Below are 18694 nucleotides of genomic sequence, written 5' to 3'. Positions count from 1 at the left end.
AACCCATACACACACACACACACTGATAGTCAATCATTGGCTGTGTGACAAGCGTATAGTCATTAGCGTCTAAACACACAAACATGTGCTGTTAAGTGTCAAGTGGAGTTAGTCACAGTGTGTGTGTGGGTGCGTGTGTGTGTGTGTGTGTGTGTACTATTGGAAGTAGTGCGTGTTTGAATCATTTTTTTCAACCATGGACGTAAACGTTCATTGATGTATCGTGAAGTCTCAAAAATGGTTGACGATCCGTTGTTGACTTCCAAAATGTTCTAATTTCCGAGCCATTTATTCGCCTGTAGGAAATGTGAATAGGAATCAATCAGTTCCCAAGTCAAATTGTCACAATTTGTAATTGCACAGGCCATATATTAAGTAACATTTTGACATACAGAAGCATTGTATAGGGATGGGCGAGTACGGATACCAGGTATCGTATCATGCCTTTATTTCAATGTATCGGCTAGTTGTGAAGGCTGCCGATACCAGCCATTGAGATTTAAAGAGGAAATCCACCTAAACATATTTTTAAGAATATGTTCTATGCAGGCCCACTCGTTGAAACACGGCATTCTGATTAATATTGCGTTTGTGGAATATGAGTTAGGCAGCAAAATCCACCCACATCTCAGGGGGTAGCCATTTTGTCAATTCTGACGATTGAAAATGAAGCCACAAATGCTCAGGGCTCAGGTAACGACCAATCACGGCTCAGTTTCAGAAAACAGGTGAGCATACATTATTGCTTTTGGAGTCTCCTGAAAAGTGATGATTTTAGAGGTGCAAGGATTCCGCCCGTTAATATACAGTACATACAACATACAACAATACAGGTATCTGTATCAAATCGTTCAATATAGAGGTCACAGTGTGGTGCACACTTTCATCTTCAGTTTAACCACAAATGCAAATCCAAAAGGTTTACAACAAAGTGCACCACAGGGAACATTCATGCAAGAGAGTTTGACTTCACATCTCGATCCATGCTCCGTGGTGTGAAATTAACTCAGCATCTCACATACAAAAAACCCTGGGTGGCCTGTTTTTCCGAACCGAGGAGCAGATGGTGGTGACGGGGGCGCCCTGACGCCACATGCATCATCATCACCATTAATCTCTTTTACACACACATGTATGCACGTCTAGGTACATGTAGAACAAAGTGTAGAAAGTGATGATGAGATGATTGGTTACCCTGACAGAGAAAACTTTTTAGAAAATGTTGGTAGTAGAATTTGCATTATTTTTCACCACAGCTTTATTGATAACCTGGTAACACATTTCTTGGTGACCTTAACTTAAAAGTAATTTTTAGTTTGAGTTGCTTGATATTTTCCCATTTGGGTTTGCAATTCTGATGAAAAGGGTTTGATTACATTTCATAGTGTAGCTTAAGTAGCTTCTGTCAATCAAAACATCAAGTTAGTTGTTCCCAACCAGCTACTCGGTGTCAATTTTGTGATTTTTTTTATTCATTTGATTCTATTTGGTGGTAGTACATTAACATTGGATGCAACGCGCCACAAAATAGACACTCATGTGTTGAGAACAGCGCCCTCTGCCAGCAAGTCTAAAGTAAAAGATGCAAAAGCTGTCTTTTGTGAAAGTTTGCCTTTGTGATTCATAAGATTCGAAATCTTAGTACATGGACGGGAATTGGATAATGAACGAAACTTTGTTCCATTTGCACTGCATAACTTACTATTTCTATCTTTATTTTTTTTCCGCGTTGCACGATAACCCGGAAAAGAAAACTTGTGACAACCAATCATTGACCTGATAGCTCCACCAACCCGGAAACGGAGCGTCGCGAGTTAAAAATGCCGGGAAATAATCAAGCCTTGATGTTGATGTCGTGAACAGTATTGAGTTTTTCAAAAAGTTAAACATATTTGGTGTACTTTGAAGTGGTGCAGCCATGGATGAATATGACGAAATGTTTGAGATTGAGGACGACTTCGAGGAGCAGTTCGCCGACGAACTGGATGCACTGGCTCAGTTGGAAAGTGAGGACATAAACAAGGCTTGTATGCTGTCAAGCAGTACTGTTGATTCTTTTCCAAACATAACAAATATTCATATCTACAACATTTATTTTTCCGGTTTAATGTGGACAGCCTTATCCTTTTTCTTGTTCTTCCATTGTCGCTTGTTAGTACGTTTGCTTATGTAGCATTTATTAAAGTTTTTTTTCCCGACCTTTTTCTTGTTTGTTTTAACATTTATACGATACGGTCTACTCTAGCACAATGGACTCCCCATTTAAATGTAAAAAAAAAACGAACCCTAAAAAAATACTTATTAATACGATGATAAACCTCTTTTTCACGATAAATGGGGGTTGCTTCACCCCCCCCCCCCCAAAAAAAACACACCAAAAACACATAAACACAAAAAATATATATATTTTTTTTAATTTGGAAAATATCTGCGGACATGTGAATTTGTGGTTGTATGCGGGGGTCCACTCTATAGCCATTTTGTGATGAGTAATTCAATTTTTTTTAGGGCTCAGCAGTGTTTGGACACCAGGATACTTTAAAGTGTTTATTGTTGTTGTAACTGCACTGCATTGTACTGTAGATACATACATACATACATACATCAGTCCATTATCTTACTTAGTCGAATATCTAATTTTCCTCACCGAATAAATAAAGTACCAATGTATCTGTCTGTCTGTATAAATACTAGAGATGGTCCAACCCAAACCACTGGATCGGTATTGAGTCCGATCCAGGCCAATATGACAGGATCGGTATCGGATTGTTTTTATTAGAAATAGTCTGATCCAATACATAAACCCCAACTCAATTATCCCAAAATAATTTATTTTCTAATTCAGAAAATTATTTATTTCAGCTTCGCAATGTCATTGTTGTATGATGGGACTTCTGTTTATACACTGGGATTATTCAGTTTAAATATTTGCGCTAAATTGTGCTTTTATTTTATTTCAAACATTTGAATGGTGCCGCTGGGTCTGCTGTGTTTACAGTGCTGTTACATATATCAGATGTGAGCTTTACATTTTAATAAAGTCACAGCAGTTAATTTCAGTGTGTTTTCCTTCTTTCTTTATTGGACCAGTATAGTTGTACAGTGAATGTGTTGTTTTTAGATGTCAGTATCAAGCAAATTAAGTCCATGTACTATTAACAACTTATAGAGCGACAAAAAGAATCATATTGGTATTGGATCGGAATTGGCCGATCCTCGAGGCTGAAGTACTGTATTGGTGTCAGCATCGGGTATGAAAAAGTGGCACTGAGCCATCCCGAATACGGTATATACCTAACTGGTAAGTTAGGTTCATGCATGGAACTTTGTTATTATAATTGTTTGTTTTTTTGGTATTTTTAGAGCAATCCTCCAAGCCTGTGACGCTTCAGAGGCGGAGTTCAAATGATGACACCTTGCACATAGATAACCAGCAGGTGTCTGATCAGCAAATCAGTGAGTTTGCATTCCACGAAGACTGTTTAATATTCTAGTTGGTACATTTGCACCCTGACCTTCTTCTTTTCTTTCCTTTTCCTTTTTTTTTTTTTCTTTACAAGCTCCAACAGCAAAGCGTCACAAGCGGGACACAGGTGTGGTGAAGCGACTATTCAACTCTGTGCAGTGTGATGACATCACACCGCCAACATCTCCAGAACATTATGAACCACCTCACACAGTCAGGTACAGAACTGGGTGGGAAATAATTACATGAGTTTTTTAAAAATATAATGTATGCATAAAATATAAATCATATCCATCCTTGTTCTATAGAAGTGCTCATCCACATTAGGGTCATGGGTGAGCTGGAGGCTATCCCAGCTCACCGTGTGTGCGAGAAACTGGCAATTTTAGCGACGCAAAAGGCTAACAATAGTAAAAAGGAATCAAAGTGTGCTGACTGTTCTGTAAAACTGTAACTTGGTACATACAGTATAATCATATCACATTAAATAAGAAACATGGTGGACCCTGCCCCATAATAATGACACTTGTTGATCAGTATTCGAACACAGTATTTAGAAGTAGCAATTAAGAATCAAAAGTAAAACGCATTGTTTGCCTTCTAGGTCTTCCTCATCTGCTATTCTGGATATCAGTGGATTTGACACAATCACAGAGTCTCCCAGGCAACCTGCTGCCGTGGCAACGCAGTCACGTGTGCTGAGAAGACCCCCACTGGAAGGCGACTATGTCACCGTCACCGACTCTTCGGGGATTCGCGTCTACCTCCGCCAGAAGGACACCGAAGCAGAGAGGGTGGATTGAAGCGTTATGACTGAAGCAAAAGTGCAACATGTCAATCGTAAATCATTAACTAAATCTTAGTAAATGAGGTCCTTTGGGTCTAGGTGGCAGACTGCAGAATAGTACCAGACGCTCAGGGTTCTTTGGGGCTGCTCGCTGTGCCAGTAGGTGTGCTGAGAGAGCAAGAGGAAGACCGAGTGAGTAGATTATCCCTTGATTGTGGCAGATAGCAACAGAGGTGGCAAAACTACTCGCACTCTGTACTTAAAGGGAAGTCAACCCAAACATATTTTTTTCAAGAATTTGTATTCCAAGCAGGCCCAAACACGGCATTCTGATAAATATTGCGTTTGTGGAATATGAGTTAAGCAGCAAAATCCACCTGTTTTTAGCTATCACTGGGGGCGGCCATTTTGTCACTTCTGTCGACTGAAAATGACATCACAACTGCTCAGGTAACGACCAATCGCGGCTTAGCTTCAGAAAACAGGTCAGCTGCGATTGGTCGTTACCTGAGCCCTGAGCAGTTGTGATGTCATTTTCAGTCGACAGAAGTGACAAAATGGCCGCCTCCGGAGATGGCTAAAAACGGGTGGATTAACTCTTATTCCACAAACGCAATATTTATCAGAATGCCTTGTTTCAACTAGTGGTCTTGCATAGAACATATTCTTGAAAAAAAAATGTTTTTTTGAAGTGCAGACACTTGTGTTTATAAAAAAAAAACCTTGGTAATAGTAGAAGTACTGAATCAAATTGGTGACTGAAGTAGTTTATAAAAGTTTTTTTTTTAAAAAAAGAAAAAAAGCACAGACTCTGAAAACGTGGCACAATAAAAAAAAAAACATCTGTGCGCACAAAAGAGTTTCCCTCTTTTTATTAATTAGTGTAGTTTGCTCATACTGATTAATAAAAAAAGGCAAATGGCATGACAAATGACATGACTTTATGAATAAACATCTACCATGTAAATTTGATGATAAATAATATAGCATACATCATTTAACAACGTCAATTTGACAATTATACTAATCCCTGAACAATACAGAAGGGACAACATAATGTCATCAGATGTGATGGATGTCAATGAATTTTCTTTCAAACTGCAGCGCCACCAGCACGTTGTAGAGGAGGCACAGCGCCTCACAGAGCTGCTGGCCAGGTACTTCATCACCCTGCTTTTTTTCACACAACCTTGATTCCCTGCATTTAATTTGAATGTTGCATTGTATAATATTCCAGCAGTGTGAATGACGTCTTGGTTGAGCCTGAAATGACAGAGGAGGAAGGGAAAGAAGAAGGAGATCCGGAAGACTCTGAGGGTCGAAGCTATCGACTCTGGGTTGATAGATTTTCTCCTCGGCACTACACCGAGCTGCTCAGTGATGATGTATGACACGTTCATGTCCGTACTCTCACACCTCCACGCTATACATCAATGAAACGTCTTTGGCTATCAGTGACAATATGTTTTTTTTTTTTAGTTTACCAACCGTTGTCTGCTGAAGTGGCTGAAGCTGTGGGACACCGTGGTTTTCGGAAAAGAGAGGGTGTCTCGCCCGGCGCGGCCCGACAGACAAGCCCCCGTGCAAACGTCATTCAAACCCAATCAAGCCAATCAGAATCCAAATCGCTTCAAAAGCAAGATGGAGATGACTGAGGAGATACTGGAAGCCGAACTGGACCTGTACAAACGGCCTAAATTTAAGGTAAGCGTATGTTATCGAACAAGGCGATCTTAATGAGTCGCTACTACAAAAAAAAAAAAAACATTACCCTCGTGTCTCAATAAATGATTTCTGGTATTCTACTCACACCATTTTTGGCATAACGTAAGCTTTTGTATTTGAATCAGTTTAGCTCAGAACCTCTCAATAACTACATTTGTTCACATGCCCATTCCATTGAGTCATTAATTCCAAAAACTTTCCCTCTCTCTAGGTGGCATTATTGTCCGGTCCTCCAGGTTTGGGGAAGACCACCTTGGCTCATGTTATTGCAAAGCATGCTGGTTACAATGTAGTGGAAATCAACGCCAGGTTCGAGGCGGAAACAGTCAGTGCCAACAACTTATGTTTAGAGTCATTCCTGTGCTGACTTTGTTGTTGTTGTTGTTTGTGTGCAGTGACGATCGCAGTGCAGAGGTGTTCCAGAAACGCATTGACACGGCTACGCAGATGAAGTCCGTTTTAGGAGCCAGTGAAAGGCCAAATTGCCTCATTATTGACGAAATTGACGGCGCCCCAGCAGTACGTGTTTGACTGTAATAGTAAACATAATGTTAAATTAATATCTCTCTGACAGTATGATTTAAAATGGAGCATTATCGTCTTTTGTACTGGCTCTAATTTGATTGTGTTGTGATGTGTAATGTGCACAAATACTTATTGTCCAAACAGGTGTTTAATTGAATACCCACATCAGGACATATTGTCGTCTGCAGTCTAAGACAAAAGAAAAAGTACAACTTAAAAAAAACTATCTTGTATATATTTTGTTTTTCTCCACAGGCTGCCATCAACATTTTGTTAGCGACCCTGAACAGGAAAGACGGACACAGTGCCGAGGCCGGTGCCGATTCTACAAAGAAAAAAAAAAAGAAAGAGTCCATTCTCCTGCGACCTATCATCTGCATCTGTAACGACCTGTAAAAAACAACAACTCCAAAACGACTCTTAAGTTTAAACAGTAGCATGAAGCAAGGAGTTTGTTTTTATAGTTTTTTTTTTTTTTTTTTTTTTTTTTGGTCAGTTACGTTCCCGCTCTCAGGCCGCTGAGGCAGCAGGCCTTCCTCCTGACGTTCCCCCAGACTCAGCCTTCCCGTCTAGCTCAGAGACTGGCTGAGGTACACGCCAGACACACTCACCAAATTGCTTAACGCATCAAAAAGTTACGTAACCACGCTTTTGTGTTCTCGGTTTTTGCAGATCTCTCTCCGACAGGGGATGAAGGCAGACACGGGCGCGCTGATGTTACTGTGTGAGAAAACAGATCATGACATCAGGTCCTGCATCAACACACTCCAGGTAAGAGTGCATCTACTTTGTATGTCAAACATCTCAGTGCTGAGGTTTGAAGATAAATGAAACCACAGCACTAAATGGTTTAAGTGAACTTCACGATTTGAGATGCAAACGTGGTCACAAAACGAATTAAATTCGTAAATCAAGGCAGCACTGTGTTCTTTTCAGTTCCTTTTCGGCCGAGGCCACAAGAGGCTCAACACCAGGATCATCCAGTGTGTGTCTGTGGGCCAGAAGGACCAAAACAAAGGATTGTTCCATCTGTGGCAGGAGATCTTCCAGTTGCCACGCACTAAACGGTACTGTAGCTCCATTTAAAGCCACGTCTGTGACAAGTGTGAATTATTTGTTTGAGAAAAGGCACTCTTTTTCTCCCTCTCTCTCCACGACAAATGACAAAATAAATCTCAGCCAGTTTTTCAAATTTCTTCATATAAGTCCACCAAATCCATTTGGTTGGTACAGTGGTTGGTTCGATTTTAAGGTACTTTTATTAGTTTATGGGTCTTCTTTTTATGTTGTGTTTTGAATGTTTTACAGCAGTTTGAATTGCATTTTTATGTATGAAAAGTGCTATATAAATAAAATGTGATTGATTGATTGATTGAATGGTTCATTTCTCCTCGAGTAGACGTAGATGGTGTTTTGGCTAATAAAGTATGTGAGACTTTTTTTTCTATATTTTCATTTAATCTCATCCTTCACTTTGGCCTGAATTAATTTAGAAGAGAATGTCTCATTTCTCCATTACAGGACTTGTAGTCTTCATTTTTATTTTTATTTAATGAGTCATAAAGTCATGATTTTGAGTATGTACAAGGGTAATAATAGTTTAGGATTTTTCCTGATTCCTTTGCTGTCCAAATAATCAGTTTTCCACACCCATTAAAAATTAAACATAGAATTAACATTGAACGTAATTGAAAGGTTCTTAAATCTGATCCCTTGCACAGATCTTAATCAGATTTTTTTTCTAGTTCCTGGCACCCCCAAAATTGTGAATTTAACAGAATAGACTATAACAAATATATTGTATATATTTCTTTAGGAAACGTATTGGTGAGCGGTTTGAGGAAGTCCCTGGGTCAGGAGGCGGCAGTCAGCGGTTCCAGCACATACTTGACCTGGCCTCATCTAGTGGAGAATATGAAAAAGTTTCTCAGGTAATTGACGTACCATATTATAATGCATTTTTTACACCGGTAATATCCTGAGATGGATCGCTCTCCTTTTCTTAGGGTTTGTACGACAACTATCTGTCCATGAGAGTGCGAGATCCCAACCTGCACAGCGTGTGCGACGCTCTGGACTGGATGGTCTTTTCCGACCGGCTCAACCAAGTCATCATGCACGGGCAGAACTTTATTCTCATGAAGTACCTGCCCTTCCTGTCCGTCGCTTATCACTTCCTGTTCGCACACCCGCATGTGCCGCGCATCAGCTATCCACACAGCCAGCAGGAGGTGAATCTCAATTATTGGATAGAGAGCATACAGATGATGAGATATGGATGCCTACATCAATAGTTGAGAGTGTAAATATAATACAAGTTAATATTTCAGACTCCGTCAATTTATGAAATTACCCGTTGAAATAAATGGCTACGAGATAATCTGATTTAGAACGTGTGCAAGTGTGGCAAAGACTCTCCGTTAAAAAAAAACAAAAAAAAAACAGGCTAAACTAAGCTACCGTGACATAAAAAAGCTTTCCTATCAGTTGAGATCTAGGACTTCAACATTTTTCCTTGGACCAACTGTACTACCCGGTACTCTCCTATTTAGAAGGGGCTTTGGCACTAACTTGTGGCATCTTAGAATGTTTCAGAGAGAGCACAAAAATTGAATCGGTGAGTTTATTTTTTTGTTTTGGGTTTTTTTTTATAATAAAATAAAACACAACTAGGTAAATTCACAAATAGTGAAATGCCCATATGTGGGCATTATTGCAGACAGTACCAGTACCACTAGTAGTACTGTATGCGAAAGAATCACTGAATTAAATGTCAAACTTGAATTTGCACAGTTGCACACATCTTTTTGAGAAACTTGTATATTCTGATCTTACTGGATCTGAGTGCAGTCTTTGATACAGTAGACCACAAAATTTTTAATCAGGCTGCACAATGCGAGAAGCCTTTCATGTATGCTTTGAACTTTTTTAGATACTACCTCACTGGCAGAAAATGTTATGTCAACATGGATGACGACTCCTTGTCAGAAAGTTATGGGTTGGATTGTGGTGTCCCCCAAGGTTCAATTTTAGGTCCAACACTTTTTAATTTATACACGTTGCTTCTTGGTCGTGTCATCAGAAGCCGAAGAATCAGTTTTCACAGTTATGCTGATGACACTCAGCTCTACCTTTCTGTTTCCTCTGATCACCACATCCTGATTGATACTCCTTTTAAATGCATTTTAGAAGAATGTTTTTTAAACTGTAGTGACCCTGGGAGCAGCATCTCCTATTGTTGCAAATTGCGACCCATTTTATAGAAGTTAAGAATGACAATGAATTTGTTTAACTTGATGTGCCTTAGTACTGTTTTGTAAAACTCAGAATATAAATACATGTCATTTTTTACTTGCCGTCCGCAACCCACCCAAATCGGTCTGCGACCCACTTTGGGTCCCGACCCATCAGTTGAGAACTGATGAGGACTGTTTTAGAGGATAAAACTGATGCTTTAGTTATTCGTCCTGCGGCTCCTAGAAAGAAACTTGACATTGCAAACGTCACATGACCTAGAAAACAGGTGAGCCGTGTCTTTCGTAACACGAGCCAGGGGGCACTTTGATGCCAATTTCAGTTGACAGCAGAGGGCAGTACAGGATAAACTGGCTGCACCCTTAGATTGATGAAGTGGATGTATTTTTCTGTTTAATTTGTGTTCCACAAACGCAATATCAATCAGAACACTGTGTTTATGCTAATGGAGGCACATAAAATACATTATTTCAAAGAAATGTTTTGCCTTGAGTCCATCTTCAAACGAGCTGTGCATCATGTTGCAGGGGGTTGCAATCTAACATTATCAAGCATACTCTTTTTTATGAATAAATCTTGACACTTGGGCCCACTACACGCACTGTATTTTTCACGTTGAAAATTGTAGTGGTACTCAGAGTTAACATCAGTGTTAATTTCCACATGGTTCGTGAATTGCTGTGCTGTCCTCTGCAGGCGACCGCTCATCTCCAGAGCACCAGGAATGCTCTGTCCACCATGTTGTCTGACATTCCGGCCAGCATCAGGACCAGGATCAGCCATCTTAACCTCACCCTGGACATTCTCACGCTGCTCCTTGATATCATCTGTCCCAAGCTGCGCCCCGTTCGTATATAGCTGAAGCTCCCCAAAGTCGCTCCCCGTGACAAATACGGATCAATAAAATCCTGCATGTCCTCCAGGTGAACCCGCAGCTGTTCAGTCGCAGAGAAAAGGAGCAGATGTGCGAGCTGATCGATACCATGTTGGCATACAACCTCTCGTACCGGCAGGACCGCACGCCGGAGGGCCAGTATACTTACATCCTGGAGCCGTGAGTACATGCCAGGATTATTATACTTTGGGATTTTTCATTATAGTAAGATGTTATTTCATTTAGAGTTTAGTTTTTTAAATTCGGTTTTAGTTTTTGGAGCAGGGTTTGTTACTTTTTAGTTTTGTTTCATTTGTTTTACTATCATAACCTTGGTATACACGCACACACACACACGTTAATACACAACGTGTATGGATGCTAAAAATTGTGAAAAATGTCAGAGTTCAGTGCCACTGGCCACACTCTGGCCTTATTACCAACAGATTTTTGAATCAAGAAACTACATAAATCGCACCTATCAGGCAAAGTGAAGTTGGCTACTAGATCTAATAATTAAACACCGCATCATAAAGTGATAGTCAAATTTCCAAATATTTGAGACTGCAGTAAATCATGTCATTGCTATTATCCGCAATTGAAGACAACTGTTAACAGTGATAAAACTTTACTGGAGTGCTCGTCCATCCAAAATTACCCCAAGAGTGCAATGACGACTCGCCAAACAGGTCACAAAATAGTCCAGAAACAACATCCAAAGAACTGGAGGCCTCATTGACCTCAGTAAAGTCAGGACTCAACCATAAGAAAGAAGTTAGGCAATTTTCAAGGGGAAAACCACTACTGACAAAAAAAAGATAAAAGGTTGCCTTAACATTAGCCAGGAAACATTGATGAGTCCCAAGACTTTTGGAGAAATATTCTGTGGACTGACGAGGCAAAAGTTGAAATTTTTGGAACTTATGAGGCTCGTTACATCTGGCGTAAAAACAGCATTTGATTAAAAAGAGCATCATGCTAACAGTCAAACACGGTGGTAGCACTGTGATGGTCTGGGGCTGCTTTGTGCCTTCATAACCTGGACGATTGGCTGTGACGAATGGAACAAAGGATTCTGTCTCCCAGAAAATCCTGAAGGCGAACGTCACTCCGTTTCTGCCCTCAAAGCTCAAGAGCTTTTGGGTTATGCGACGGGACAACAGCTTCAATACAGTATGCCAGCAAGTCAGTTTTGTGAAAATATGCAACAAATAGCACACCATTACATTGATTGATGTCGTGATATTTATAGGCTGTAAGCAGGCGTGCATTGAGTACGTGCTGAGTTTGAAGGGGGTGGAAATGGTGATCGGTGCTAAGAGGATTATCTTTTTATAGAATGATTAAACCCAGGTTTGATTTTAGATGTACTATATAACCCGGCGGCACGGTGGTCGACTGGTTAGCACGTCCGCCTCACAGTTCAGAGGTCGTGGGTTCGATCCCGGCTCCGGCCTCCCTGTGTGGAGTTTGCATGTTCTCCCCGTGCCTGCGTGGGTTTTCTCCGGGCACTCCGGTTTCCTCCCACATTCCAAAAACATGCATGGTGAGTTGATTGGACTCTCTAAATTGCCCCTAGGTGTGATTGTGAGTGCGGATGTTTGTCTCTGTGTGCCCTGCGATTGGCTGGCAACCAGTTCAGGGTGTCCCCCGCCTACTGCCCAAAGACAGCTGGGATAGGCTCCAGCACGCCCCGCGACCCTTGTGAGGAGAAGCGGTACAGATAATGGATGGATATATAACCCATGAAAAGTGGAAGATTTTTTTTTTTCTCCCCTCAAGATTGTAAACTATACTCGGTGCACTTCCATATACGTGTAGTTGTTCACACTGTGTACACGTGTCTGCAGACGTGTGGAGGAGGTGGTGAGGTTCTCGGGCCTGCCTCCGCGTCGCCAGTTGACCTATCAGGCCAAACAAACCATCAGCCGAGAAATGGAGCAGGAGAAGATGAGGAGGGCCGAGCAGCTGTTGTTACAGCGGAACCCCGCAGTGGTGACACTTTTTTTTATTATTGTTATTAGGGCTTGACTGATATGGATTTTTTGAGGCTGCTGCTGATTCCGATATTTGTCATCATAAAATCCAGACTGCCTCTGGTATTTTGCCCCTAAAATTTGAGACAGTGCCAGCAAATTTAAGGTTTCTACTTGTGCATGTGTGGCTAGTACATTTTAAAATAATTTTGTATTTATTATTTGTATGTATTTTTTTTTGGGGGGGGGGTACTGTCATCTTTGTTATTTTGTAATGTGTTGTTGTCAAAAATTGGCAGTTTTGGATTTTCATTCACTTTGGCTAATTGGTTGGGCCCCAATTCGTATCCTATTTTTACTCACTTGTCGAGAATTAGTTACTATTTCTTTTTGTGTGTATGTGTGTGTGTTATGCAGAAAGAGGCAGCGAAAACAAACGCTGCTCCCAAACCAAGCAGGAATCATCATCAGAGGTTGGAGAACATTGTCAAGCAGACCACAGTGGAGACCAGGGTGAGACACTTAAGACACAAGTTTAGTATTTGTAGTTCTTTGTATTTGTTACGTTTTTGTATTAAATATAATAACAGGTAGATTATTATGAATACAAAAAAATGAATCCTAATAGTGAATACAACGTGAAAAAATACCATTCACCCTATGGCTGAAAAATCTTACAGACACTCATGAGTTTAATATTTTTGTTTTTTAGGGCCTGAGCAGTGAACGCTGCAAGGACCCTTATAAATAAATAAAATAAATACTAATAAATTATATAAGTGTATGTTTGTATGTATGAGAAAAAATACAGTGAAAATGCCTATTTGATGTTCCCCAGTAGATTTATTCTCAAAGTGTTTTTTTTTTTTTTGCATATTTCATTTGTCCGTTGAAGTAGTGATGTGTAGGTGGCAGCTGCTGCCTGTAGGTGGTGCAAGTGAGTAGCATTGCTCTCATTTTAAATAGAAATGAGGACAATTGGACACAACTGGGATTAAGTCCCGCATGGTGCAATTTTTAAATTAGGCTAATGAGACATGAAGCATTTATTGACCTTTATTTAGGTTCTGATGTCTGATTGAGTTAACAGTTTAAAACCGCTAGTGAGATTTGAATATAGCCTCAGTTCAGTTTTAACACATATGATAGTTTTTTTTGTATATCTATTATTATAATTTTTCTAATGCAGACGCCCCTTGAACTTCTCAATGTTTTTACATCCTAACAGCAAGCGGTGGACTTTTTCGGTCGCCCTGTTGCACCCAAACAGCCGACAGCACCGTCATCCTCAGACACAGGTACCGAAAACGCGTTTCCGCTGCATGGTATTGTTTGCTTTGCAATGGGAAATCTTCATCTGGCATGCGGGGCCTGTTTGGTTGCATGTGACGTGTGATTTTCTGTACTCCTGGCATTCAGTAAATGGCTAAAAAGTGAAAAGTCTCCTGTGCCATGTTTAGAAATTAAATAATAGACTTACAATTGCAAAAATAAAGGCCTCCTCTCAAATGAACTTTTCCTGAAATAAAGCTGGTACTCTCTGAAATTGAGTAAATCAACTGGCAGGCATTGTGAGTGCTACAAGCCAAAAATGGCATCTCATAAGCAGCTTAGAAAATGGATGGATGATTTTTAAAAAATCAAGAGCAGCTACAACACCAATAAAATAAAAGTCTACCACTGCATCTTCTATACTTAACTATTACCAATGCAAGTGTTACATTTTTTTTTTTTATGTTTGTATTTTTGGGAGAACCTCCTACCTAGCTTAGTTTGCTTATTACCTAGTGGACAGTAGAAATAAGCCGGCAGATCCAGAGGGATGTTGTACAAGATCTTCAAAAAAAATCCTCTCGTTTTGTCTCTGCAGGCCAGAAGTGCGCCGTGCTCGCCATGGGGAAGGCGGTGGGCAACAGCGACGTTTGGTTCCGCTTCAACGAGGGCATGTCCAACGCCGTGCGGCGCAACATTTACATCCGGGAACTCCTGTAGCTCAACACCCCCCCCCCTCCCCACCTCCAAACACCACCATCAAAATCACAAAAGTATGCCACCAGTTTGGTTGTGTTAAATTCTAAACAGTCTTTATTTTTGATTGACAGTGTAAAGAGCCAATAAAAACAAACATCTAAAAAGCTACTTGGCGCTGTGCTGTGCACACTCAAACATACACACACACAGCAGTCTTAAAATAAGAGCATTCAAAGAATCCAAACAAATAAATAGTCATAGCAGTAGTGTGTGTGTGTGTGTGTGTGTGTGTTTGGTGCAGCATGACTGTGTGAGTGCACATCCAGTAATTCGTGGTGCATCCGTGCATTGACTGTGTGGAGATGTATTTTGATGTGAGCGCGATCATCAGAGGATCACACACTTGCCCTTCTCCACCCACGGATTGGCTCTCATCAGCTCGGGGTTCAGGAACGGGTCCTCGCACACGCAGCTCTCGATCCACTTCACCAGCCTGAACAAAAATGTGCACTTTAGGCACATCACACTTGACTGTAGAGAATGGAGTCGGCGGCACTTGGCTACGATTTAAGATGAGTATGTGTGGTGTGACTACACAACCCCAGACATGACTTGTGGCCACAATATAGATATGCTGTAACGTGTGCCCGAAAATGCTAAATTGTGGCCATGAAATGCATACGACATGAACACAATGTGAATTTGTTGACGGGAAATAGGTCAAATCTGCACACGGAATGTTAATTTGTGTGTTTAATAACTATGGCCGCCGAGGGCCACTGATGAGCAAAGTATTATACTGTATATACTGTATAATTATTTTCTGCTAAATATTGCTAAAATCTGCCTCCAAAAAAGTCCATAGGTCGGGCTCTATAATAAGAAACAGAAAATATTGTACATTCTGTAGTGTCTGTACATGCACGTGCCTTTAAGGGGCGGGGCCCGGTGAGTTGTCACGTGATGTCTGGGCGTGAGCTGTGGGCAACAGCAGCTCCTGCATGAGTGTGCTCATTGTGTTGATGCGTTTTGCTGTTTTCCCGGCATTCAAGAAAAGGTTGTGAAGTGCACCCGATAGCAATAAAATTGTTACTGTGGCGCCTTCTGGTGGAATCTTGGTAGTGTTGTTAAGTTTAGGTCATTGATAGTATTTTTTTTGGCAGAGCTGGGCATCGCCCTAGTTTCCGTCCTGCATATTTAATCGACTCACGTGGTCCCGGCCCGTCCCTCGTTGGCGAAAGCCAATCGGCGTTGAGAATGTCGGTGAAATAAAAAGAATATGGGGCACATGGCTGTAGGACCGCAAGGTACACAACACTCTTTTATTTTTTTATTCATCCTTACTCGACCGCGTGTGAGAAGTGTGGCACCTGGGTGTGACGTGGTATTGGTTAAGTCCGTTCTCGACGCCGGTTGGCTGACTCCGACCGATTGGGACCACGCGGCTCGATTAAATATGCAGGACGGAAACTCAGGGGCGGAGGGACGATGCCCAGCTCTGTTTTTTGATCTGTGTTTGAGACATCCTTTTTTTTTGTAGGATTTTCATCGGATGGTTGCACAAAATAAAATCTGGATTTTTTTTTTTTTTTTTACTTTTTGGGGGGGCGGTTGGGGTCCAATCAGAGTTCAGCCTCTAGCTGCTACCCAGGATAGCAAAATTGTTACAGCCAAGTTTGACTAGCAAAACATTAGGTGTTCTGCGTGTTCTTGTCATGTTCTTACAGTAGATGAAGTCCCCCCTGGGGATCCCCTACTGTGTATGATATTCATATTTCATAACCACAAATGATCATTTTATGCACTCATTGAATCTATATTGTGGCCACAATTTAAAAACAATTCCCCGTGCCATGTCCGAAGCTCCGTACATGAATGTTTTAGTGTGCGTGTTGTCTGCACTCACTCAGTGACTGTGATGGATGACTTCTCCCTGTTTATGGCCAGCTGATACTGAAGCGATTCCACTTCCCTCCGCATCTGGGGAACGTCTAAGTCATCCATAGTCGATATTAGTGGCGCTACCAGAACAACAAAATGGAAAAGGGAGCATTATTGAAGCCACTCTGGTGTTTTCACATCAATAGTAGTCTTTAAAAGAGCGACAGTGTTACTGATGTTTCTTTGTTTGATGCAGAAAGACACAGTAGGGACCTACGCAATCAATCTAGTGAGAGCGATACACTTTTTTTTTTTTTTAAATCAGAAATTCATAATGCTCAGTTTTAAGATCTGTCCAAGTTGACTGTAGGGAAGACATCCTCGACTGGTCATCAGCCATTCACAGGGCACAAAGACAACTAAACAGTCACACTCACATACCTGTACAATGATTATGATTGAACAGATCAGGAAATAGAGAAAAAATGTCATCGTTTTCCAAAGTAGAAGTAGTTGTATATACAAATCGGTTACTTTGATTAAACACAAGAGAATCAGTCTGGTTTTGTGAAGGACTACAGAAATCTGAGAATGTTTACTGTTGAGAGGCTTACATCACAGCATTTGGACAATTTCAAATTAAACAATGACTCTGAATGATGAAATGATTACAGAGGTCAACACACACTTTGGTGACAAGAAGGTTTCAACGCTTTTAGGACATTTTGATGTCGTTGAATATGAAAATTACATTGGTTTTTTTTCGAATTGCTTCTAATTTTTCAAATATTTCATATTTTGGTTTAAGAAATGTGCTGGTAATATTAATATATATACATTGGCCATATAGTTTTTCATTTTGTTTTGACTTGATTTTTCATTTTTACTCATTTTTAGAGATGGTTTATTACTTGTAGGGTTTTTGGGGGGGGGGGGTGAAAAATGCTTCATTTTAGTTGAGTTTTTATTAGTTTTATTATTTAATTATATATGGAGTATTTTCTTGATTGAAATAAATAATCAAGTAAGTCACAATTCCAAAAAAGCTGTTTGACCCTTCACCTTTTGAATGGCTGTACAATAACACCAAAATAAATACATTTCAAATAAATTTCAAAAACATCTATGAACTTAATTGACATGGATGAAAATGAAAAACCTTTTAGCCATAATTATAGTTAGTTTTATAAGTCAGGGTATTGAATCCATTTCAACTGGACTGTTCTGGTTGTCTTAGAAGATGTTATTGTTTTTTTGTAAATCAGTCTTGTTTTTATTTAATTTCATTAACAAAATGATCTCTTTTTTTTTTCAATTTTAGGTTTAGGTATTTCATTATTTTTTGTGAAATAACCTTGTTTGGGGGGAGATACCCCCAGTGCTCCCCTGGTTCTGCCGCCTCTGCTAAACATTCAGAACTGTCTCACTGAACGTTTTGAGAGTACGGAAGAACCAAATGTTTCAGGAACGCACTTATCATGTACACAACAGCATCGAACGCTCACTTCAGGGAGCCTCTCATCTTGCGTGCCCCACCCTGCCGGGATGCGGCTTATAAATCCGGAAGAGACCGCCCGAGACCCCGTTTAGGAACCGTAGATGGCGGATCTCTTTCCCACCAACACCCCCCCCCCCCCCCTCATCTTTTTAATGGATCCCGTCTAAGTAGGTCGACTCGCGTCCTCCATCAGCATCCGCCCCTCCGTGCGCCTGTCACGGCCAGCCGCTCCACTAAATGAGACCCCTTCCAATGTACGCTGCCCACCCCCACTCTTAAAAAAATAATCATTGCATTAAGACGCATAATTTTCGATCGGTTTGATTTGAAGTGTACATTCGAGCATCGGGGCCTACCGGAAAGTCCGCCCGGTGATCAGCAGCTGATGAGGGGCGAAGACGAAGCAGGATGGCCGGTATTGAGCTCTGACGTCGCTCCGGTAGTCTGGTCCCGGTTAGAGAAGAGGTGGGTGATGGTGAGGAGGATGCGACGTGTGTGTATGTGTGTGTTGGGCACTCCCCTGCGTTTGCGAATGGATGCAGGAGGACTGAAGGGGCGTGGCGCCCGCCTGCTTTGACTGGCAAAGCGTGCGCGCACCTGCATGCAAACGTGAGGCGCGCGCACGCAAATGAGGACGATGAATCAGGCCATGTTGACTTGTTAATCGTTTGTGAGGTTTACTTGGACAGGAATTAAAGTAGATTCTGCAATAAGTACTCATGCGATTAAACTCCTT

At 41.0% G+C, this 18694-nt stretch overlaps 2 protein-coding genes across 2 annotated transcripts; one reads left to right on the top strand and one right to left on the bottom strand.

The window, feature by feature from the left end:
* Window positions 1-1800: 1800 nt before the first annotated feature.
* chtf18 (CTF18, chromosome transmission fidelity factor 18 homolog (S. cerevisiae)) lies at window positions 1801-14747 on the top strand. Its single transcript, XM_086034486.1, has 22 exons — window positions 1801-2006; window positions 3364-3456; window positions 3561-3684; window positions 4071-4260; window positions 4353-4445; window positions 5358-5410; window positions 5491-5638; window positions 5733-5957; window positions 6190-6287; window positions 6374-6497; window positions 6759-6895; window positions 7000-7093; window positions 7176-7274; window positions 7440-7570; window positions 8320-8434; window positions 8510-8734; window positions 10455-10604; window positions 10682-10812; window positions 12483-12627; window positions 13026-13121; window positions 13837-13906; window positions 14479-14747. The coding sequence occupies exons 1-22, from the start codon at window positions 1919-1921 to the stop codon at window positions 14598-14600; spliced, it is 2751 nt and encodes a 916-aa protein (XP_085890612.1). The 5' UTR covers window positions 1801-1918; the 3' UTR covers window positions 14601-14747.
* Window positions 14666-18514, bottom strand: LOC147146177 (guanine nucleotide-binding protein G(I)/G(S)/G(O) subunit gamma-13-like). Its single transcript, XM_086034487.1, has 3 exons — window positions 18315-18514; window positions 16486-16600; window positions 14666-15072 (listed from the first exon to the last, which is right to left on the bottom strand). Exons 2-3 carry the CDS (start codon window positions 16581-16583, stop codon window positions 14967-14969), a joined length of 204 nt encoding a protein of 67 aa, XP_085890613.1. The 5' UTR covers window positions 16584-16600; window positions 18315-18514; the 3' UTR covers window positions 14666-14966.
* Window positions 18515-18694: the final 180 nt, after the last annotated feature.

Source organism: Filicampus tigris, chromosome 6, assembly GCF_054856515.1.
Source record: "Filicampus tigris isolate MCC_2025a chromosome 6, RoL_Ftig_1.0, whole genome shotgun sequence".
NCBI classification, from domain to species: Eukaryota; Metazoa; Chordata; class Actinopteri; order Syngnathiformes; family Syngnathidae; genus Filicampus; species Filicampus tigris.
Note: the sequence above shows the minus strand (reverse complement) of the source record. Positions and strands in the feature narration are given on the sequence as shown.